Here is an 8,142-nt window from a genome sequence, read left to right as displayed (position 1 = left end):
GTGAAACTCTTTTTTTCCACCTCAGAAAGGTAGTTGGGTCAGGAAGTGGTTAGAAAACAAACAAGAACTGGGTGGGCGTTCTTGCCCTTTCACTTCAGCGCAGGAGAGGATCGGCCGGCCAAGGGATCTGAGAGTGGGTCCGCGCGTCCTCGGCTTGGTGGGTGTGGACTCAGACGCCCACTGAGCTCCTGAGACGAACCGCCAGCACCCCCAGCGCCTCAAGGGACGGACGACTTTTTTTAAAAAGCTATACGAAAAGACCCGACCAGGGTATACTGGTTGGGAATCCAGCGCCGTCGCAAAGATCCGCGCCTGCGCAGTGGCGCCCCGCGCGGACGTTCCTTCCCACGACCTTCCATCCCGCGCCTGCGCATTAAGACCGCAGGCCAGCAAGACTGTAAACCTAGTAGATAGCTTGTCTTACCGACTGAGGTGGGCAAAATTGGTTCGTAGTTAAACCCGTTGTCTCTCCCTTCCCATTCTGTGAACTATAAACCTTCCGACCCAACTGCCCCTACAGAGAAGGGACTCTTAACCTCGGGGTTTCCCTGGCGCTGGCTGGCGACCAGGTACCCCGGAGGGGTTGTGGGTGGGCGCACACGGAGACCACGTGGCGGGCGTCCGCCAATCAGCGTGCAGACCGCACTTTGCGGCTCGGCTTCAAACAAACTACCGTCAGGCGAGAGCGGCCTGTGGGGCCCCGCCCCCTCGCCTGGGTCTGGGGCCCCGCGAGACGGCGGGCGGGTGGGGGCGCCGAGAGCGGGGGCGGGGCGCAGTGGTCGAGTGACGGCCGGCCTCACCTATTCGGGGTGCGGGCCGCGGAGCGGTGGACCCCGCAGCCAATGGGCGGGGGCGAGGGCGAGGGGCGGCCCGGCCGGCGGGGAGGGGGAGCCCGCGGCCGGGGGACGCGGGGGGAGGAGGGGGCGGGCTCCCAATCCGGTTCCATCCGGTTCTCCCACCACCCCCGCCGCGGGTCCCAGCAGCTCGGGCGGCGGGAGGAGCGGCAGCGGTCAGGCTACTCAGCTTCGCGAAGGCTCTCGGCGCGCCGCGGCCCTCAGGCACCCGGCTCTCGCCCGCCCCGTCGCCACGATGCCCAAGAGGAAGGTGAGCAGTGGCCGCGTCCCGCACACGCCCACTCCGCCGCCCGGCCGTCCCCAGAGCCCCGCGAGGCCCAGGCCCGCCGCTTCCTCTGCAGCGCTGGGCCGGGAAGGCTGCCGAACTTGCGGCGGGCGGGAGGGCTAGCGCACGGCGGCCTCCGTGCCGCGTTCTGGAACGTTCGGCAGCTCGAGGAGCCGGGTGCGAGATTCGAACGCGGCGGCGGGAATCCGCTGACGTCACGCGGCCGGGCATTGTTCTCGCGCTCAGACAGGCCCGGGGCGCGCGGGCACTTTTGTTCACGGGATGTGCCCACTCGCCCTCTTCTTTCTCCCGCAGGTCAGCTCCGCCGAGGGGGCGGCGAAGGAGGAGGTAAGAACACGCTCCGCTCCCGGGGGTGGGCTAGGTTTGCTCCGCACCGCGCATTCCTTGCTCATTTTCGTTTTTTCTCCCAAAGCCCAAGAGGAGGTCGGCGAGGTTGTCAGCTGTAAGTAAAGCAAGCCCCCTAACCTTTCTTTTCCGTGGGTTCGAACCTAGGAAAGAAGCTCAGTGTTACCTTTGTCTTTCAGAAACCGGCTCCTGCAAAAGTGGAAGCGAAGCCAAAAAAGGCGGCGGGAAAGGTAGGTTTCAGACTCAGCCTTTAGAGATCATGGTGTCTTTGAATTGTTGCAGGTCTCTAACGGTTACTGCTGGCAACGGAGGTCTTAACTTTGAGACTCTGCAAATCAACCACAGTTTGTTGTCACAGTCTGCCGAAAAGTCGTCGGAGGGTTATTTTATTTACCACTTTAGTTTTATGTTATATAACTTCAATAAACAGTGCCTTTTTTCAGTTCAGTGGCTCAGTGGTGTCCGACTCTTTGCGACCCCATAGACTGCAGCATGCCAGTCTTCCCTGTCCATCACCAACTGCCTTTTTTAGTATGAGAAAAATTCAGTGAATGTAGTCATCATCCTGGCTTACGAGAGTATAACGTATCACGTTAGTGCTGCTCCAGAATTTGGGAAATTTAAATTCTGAAACTGAAAATATTGAATAACTTTCACTCACCAGGGTAATTCATTCTTTGTAATGTGTATGTCATGGTTAATGGTTCCCTGTTGGTGGTTCTCTGTTGCATGTTTGGCCTTCCTATTCTGAGTATCAGAAAAGCTAGGACTGAAGCCAGGAGATGGGGACTGTTTTTGCATATGAGGTTTGCAAAGCAAGGTAGGGGATTATACCTTATGTGCAGGGGGAGATCAAAAATTATATTCTCTGAGAACATTCCTCTTTTAAGATTATTTTGTATAGTTCATGTGAAAGTTCTCTAAATTGTTTTATCCTGACATTGTTTAAGATGATCGTAAATAGTGTTGCTCTGGAATAGATTCCTGATTGCTTTATTCACATGGAGAGTGTTTGGGTAGTTGTTGGATGTTTGTATTTTGAAAATCTAAGTTGGGACAGCAAAATATGTGTACATCATTTGTGACTCTTTGGATCTAGCATTGATACCACCCTCTAAAGCTCTTCTTTGTTCTTCAGGGGAAATTCATGGTGTGATTAACTTCTGTTAACTCAAAACTTAGATGAAAGTTTGCTATTAGAAGCCTCCTCTCCCCTCAGTCTTCATTGTTATCTCCCCTTTCCTAAGAGTATAGGTGAAAGCTAAATACTGAATAATACCAAAAAATTTTCCTTTGTCTTTATTTAAACATTGTACAGAGCTGAGTGTAAAAATTTAAGCGTTTTCCCAATAGAAAGTTGTTTTGTGATCTTTTCAAAGTGGATTTAAAGAAGGTATAGGTGTAGTAGGCCAACTTGGAATTTCTCAGACCTGAAAATGAAGAATTCCATACGAAAAATCAGTAAAGGGAAACTTCATGAATGCAGGGAAAATAGATCTTGTTGGAAAGTATCCACTTGTAAAGTATACTATTACTACTCGTCTTTTATTATTTACTTTTTCAATAAACCAATTGGCTAAAATGCTATGCTTGTTTTCTTTTACATCTTTTTTATTTACCTGTCTCTGTTTTAATCTGTCCTAAAAGTTTGGGGTTTTATTTTGTTTTTAATGAAAACAGTTCAGAGACTTCCCCGGTAGTAAGTTTGTTAAGACTCTTGAGTTCCCAATGCAGGGGACCCCAGATCGATCCCGGGTCAGGGAACTGAAATTCCACACGGTGCACAGTGCGGCCAAAAAGAAAAAAATCAAATTTTACTATCAGTTGCATTTGGGGCCATTAGATGTAATTAACGTTTTTCTTCTTCCCTTTCAGAGGCCAACAGGTAAGTTTTCATGTGTTCCTTGAGAAACAAACCTGTCGGCTCAGTTTCCTAAAGGAAAAGTGATGGGAAAAGGGAGAAGTTTTTCTTCCGTTTAATTTTAATAAAGTAGTATTGTCTTCATAATTGATCCACTTTAAAGCCTTAAACAGAAGGTAAAGCTTTTGGTGTATTGATTACCATTCTATAGATGCGTAGATTTATTTTCTTTCATCTCGATTTCCGGCTGTTAGTAGTTAAAAGTGATATTTCAGTCTAGGCTGTTATCCACTTAAGGTTTTATACTTTCATGATGCTCTGATAGCGGTTATGAAATTAATGAGAAATCTAAAGCAATCAGATTGTTAAAGAATTATTTTTAAATGCAGAAAGTGTTGTGACACTTCATGGTGTGTCTGTATGTAGCAGTGTTGCCCCAAATACGTTTGTTATTAGATGATTTATTGTTTATTCTAAAGATACTCAGTTGCTAGTGGTCGACTTGCTGTCATGTATGGAATGCCACTATTGGCACAGAATCCATTCCACTGATCCCCCGCTCCCTTAGCATTAAAGTTGTAAGGTCTTCTGTATCTTTGTGGCTGTTTAATGCAAGTATTGGTCAGTATTACGCAACTCACTGGTGACTTGACTTAATTTGACTGTTAACTACATCCTCTACTTATAGGAAATAAATATTTGTTAGATTTCTCCTTCCCCACTGGTGGATCGAATCCAGAAATACTGTTGTATATTATTTTAAAGCGGCATAACCTTTGAAGGTCTTTTATCATCACATACCTGTGTGTTTTCAGATACTTCATATGCCTAAATGAAATTATAAACTCGATCTTTTTAGCTATTGATTATGTATCAAGGGACTAACTGGAGCAGGATAATCAATCTGACCTTACAACATGGTGCTTTTCTCAGGTGAATCCTCGGGACAGTGGTTATTTGATAATTTGATTGTTGTTCCCACTTAAAAGAAGTTTGGGGGTGGGTAGGGTTGGGGGCTGGGAGAGAGCCTTGCAAAAATTCTTCAGTTTGTCTGTTCTTTCCTGTTGGAACTTCAGAGAACAGTGGAGAAGGGGAGTTGCTGAGGCTTTAGATGTAATTGTCTTGAGTCTGGTGAGGCTTGGTATACAGGTGCTGTTAGGACCTCAGCATGCTATGTGGTCCTGTTGGCTGCGGGCTGACCTTGAAGTGTGTCCTGTAACTCAGACTGGCAAGCGGCAGCACTAACACTGCAGCTATGGTAGGGACAATTCCTAGCAAGTCAAAAAATGTTGATAAGTGCAGAGTTGATACTTAAATATACTCTTACTCTTATCACAGGATAAATCTTCAGACAAAAAAGTGCAAACAAAAGGGAAAAGAGGAGCAAAGGGAAAACAGGCGGAAGTGGCCAACCAGGAGACTAAAGAAGACTTACCTGCAGAAAATGGAGAGACTAAAAACGAGGAGGTCAGGAGTGTGTGTGTGATTTAATTTTGACTCTCAACAGTGAATAATGTAGCAGATAAGACAATCTTTATAATATTGAACAAAGATTGTATTTTGCTCCAAGTGGGCAGAATATTTTTTATGAATTTAGATAATATTTTAAATTTTACCTTTAATGGGTTCTTTTTTTAACTGTAAACATGAAATCGTACACAGAATTTTACATTCAGATTCACCATTTTTATTGTATATATGTTTATTAATTGCTAGATTTTTTTTAAAGATTTCTTTTACTAAATTATTTTTCTTTACATAATGTAGGGATTTTGTTTAAACATTCTGGTCTTTTTTTTAACCAAATTGCCATCTGTAGATCTTAATAATTTTGTTAGTTTCTTTTTTTAATATAAATTTATTTTTTAATTGAAGGATAATCACTTTACAGAATTTTGTTTTCTGTCAAACCTCAACATGAATCAACCATAGGTATACATACATTCCCTTTGTTAGTTTCTAATATTCTGGATGTTCCTTTAAAAATTTTTTTAATCCATTCCCTTAATTTTTCACATTTTTCTTAACTTTTATATAATGAAGTTTTTCTTAAAAGTAGCCACTTGTCTAGATTTAGGTAGTAACTTCGATCAATTAAAAGGGTTGATGTCCTCAATCTATCCTTTTAAGCTCTGAAAAAAAAGATTTTACCTATAAAAATAAGTGGGTTTCAAGGTTGTGGTAAATAACTAATACAATTATAAGGGGAGAATGTCACCTTCTAATCCCTTTTATCAAACTATAGTTGATTCTCATTATCTGTGATGGTTGTATTCTATAAGGTTGCTCCAAGTACTGGATAGTTGAACGTAGTGGAAATACAGGGTTAGAGTCTCAAAATACACTCATTGCAACATTTCCATCAACAGATCAAACCATAACCTTAAGTGCGTGTGTGCTTAGTAGCTTCAGTCATGTCCATCTCTTTGCAACCCCATGGACTGTACCCTCCCAGGCTTCTCTGTCCATGGGATTCTCCAGGCAAGAATACTGGAATGGGTTGCCGTGTCCTTCTCCAGGGGATCTTCCTCACCCGGGATCAAACCTGAGTCTCCCGCATCTTCTGCCTTGCAGGTGGCTTCTTTACCACTGAGCCACCAGGGAAGCCCCCAACCTTATGTGCTTTCATGCTTAATACGTGTTTTTGAGAAATTATATAGAACGCAGGGCCAAGAGAGGCAGCAGTATAACTTGTGCTTCAGTCAAGCTGTCCATTGTCGGTTTTCTCCATATACACAGATGTATACCACAGCCTTGTTGCACATAGTCTTGAAAAACACTAGACTTGTCTAGTCAACATTTTCTCCACCATGAGGACAAAAAAAATTGATACGTGTAGCACTAAATAGACAGTGAAATAAATGCTTGTTTACAGCGTTAGAGCTGAAACAAGCAGGGTTAGCTGAGACTGCATGTCACGTGACTCATGGTTTTACTGCTATGTATTTGCACAAGACCGTGGGAATGCCATCAGTATTGATTTTGGGTTTACAAATAACTTGTAGTGAGTTGGTGAATTCACCAGTACAGAATCTACAAATATTGAGAGTTGAATGTATTTTTAAGACTTAATAGTACAATGAGGAAAACTTATTATAAATGCTAAATATAGCATTTATTATAGCAATGATGCAGGAGTCAAATGTTTGATCACTTTTTTTCATTGATTTGCAGAGCCCAGCCTCTGATGAAGCAGAAGAGAAAGAAGCCAAGTCTGATTAATAACCACATACCGAGTCCTGTCAGTGGTCCCTGTTTCCCTTCTTGTACAATCCAGAGGAATATTTTTATCAACTATTTTGTAAATGCAAGTTTTTTAGTAGCTCTAGAAACATTTTTAAAAAGGAGGGAATCCCACCTCATCCCATTTTTTAAGTGTAAATGCTTTTTTTTAAGAGGTGAAATCATTTGCTGGTTGTTTATTTTTTGGTACAACCAGAAAATAGTGGGATATTGGATACGGGAGGCTTTGATTGTCTTGGGTGTCAGCTTAACATTCCATAGATGGGGGGTAGCTTTTATATCCTGTAACACAAAAGCATACTAAATGGCAGTTTGGAGTCAGTTGTGCATTTAATGTCTTGAACACTTTAAATTACTTCTCTTCCCATATCGTTTTGGTAGAATTATTTCATACAGCAAACCACTTTTTGATCTTGGCTCTCCTGGTCAGAATTTTGTGCACTATACTATAACATCTTTGGTCGTGGTAGTCCAGTTTTCCTAGTAACTTGGTTAATGTGCTGTGAACGATTGACAGTTTGGGTATGTAGTGTATATGATATTAAATTGTGAATCAGTGGGACTTATGATGTAACAACATATCAATATTTGAAGATATTGGTACTTGATATCCTGTTAAGGAAAGTTTGCTCCAAATTTTAAGCTGGAAAGTCACTGGAATATCTGTTATGAATCACAACTACATATTTTAGATTTCTGGTACATATGTGAAGAATTGTGTACAAATTGAAATGTCTGTGTAGTGATCCTCAAAACAACCAATAAAATCTCAGTTATAAAAGAATTTCATGAAATGCATGTATTAAGTTCTGGTTTAAATTTTATATATATATATATTTATTTTTGGCTCAGTGACTTGGAGGATCTTCATTCCCTCTCAGGAGTGAAAGCCTGAAGTGTCCTGACCCTTGGACCGCCAGGGAGTTCCCTAGATTTTAAAGAATTTCCGCGTTTGTTCTTACTTCCTTTTTTCTATAATACTTCTACAGTGTACCTTGCAGATATTTTTGTGACTAAATTGGCTTTTTGGGAAATGAGCGCCTTGTCCTCTGAAGCAAAATAAATACCTAATTACTACTTTTCTTATGAAGTAAGCTTTAAATAATGAGTAAGCTAGAACTAGGTGTGTGTGCATATTTTCAAGACTTGTTTTCATGTGTATTGTCCTGTTTTCCCATCTAAATAGTCTTCAGAGATAATACTGGACACCTGTGCTGATTTGGTAAATGCAGAAGTGGGGCCAGAGATAGCACTTTGCAAGGGTCAGCACTGAAGAGGGAGAAGCCATGGAAGAGACTTTAGAGCTCTCTACACTTGATGTTACACCACATATGGATTTGATGAGTAGGATGCATGAGTGCTTTAGAAATGACTCCTACAGGGTCATAGAACTCTGCAAAGGCTGTGTGCCATTTGAATGTCCCCAAAAGATCAGAGTTCACAGGGAGTGGCAAGATGTGGCATCTTAAAAAGTGAAACTACAGAAAAAAATCCAGAGGACATTGATTTGGGTTGAACTGGTACCAAAAAGAGGGCTTTGCACAGTCATCAAG

The 8,142-nt window shown here is 42.9% G+C and overlaps 1 protein-coding gene across 1 annotated transcript; it reads left to right on the top strand.

The window, feature by feature from the left end:
* Positions 1-712: 712 nt before the first annotated feature.
* On the top strand, positions 713-7,666 carry HMGN1 (high mobility group nucleosome binding domain 1). Its single transcript, XM_027546476.1, has 6 exons — positions 713-1,104; positions 1,435-1,467; positions 1,553-1,582; positions 1,665-1,715; positions 4,685-4,813; positions 6,521-7,666. Exons 1-6 carry the CDS (start codon positions 1,090-1,092, stop codon positions 6,566-6,568), a joined length of 306 nt encoding a protein of 101 aa, XP_027402277.1. The 5' UTR covers positions 713-1,089; the 3' UTR covers positions 6,569-7,666.
* Positions 7,667-8,142: the final 476 nt, after the last annotated feature.

This window comes from Bos indicus x Bos taurus, chromosome 1 (genome assembly GCF_003369695.1).
Source record: "Bos indicus x Bos taurus breed Angus x Brahman F1 hybrid chromosome 1, Bos_hybrid_MaternalHap_v2.0, whole genome shotgun sequence".
NCBI lineage: Eukaryota > Metazoa > Chordata > Mammalia > Artiodactyla > Bovidae > Bos > Bos indicus x Bos taurus.
This window is presented reverse-complemented; position numbering and strand designations above follow the sequence as displayed.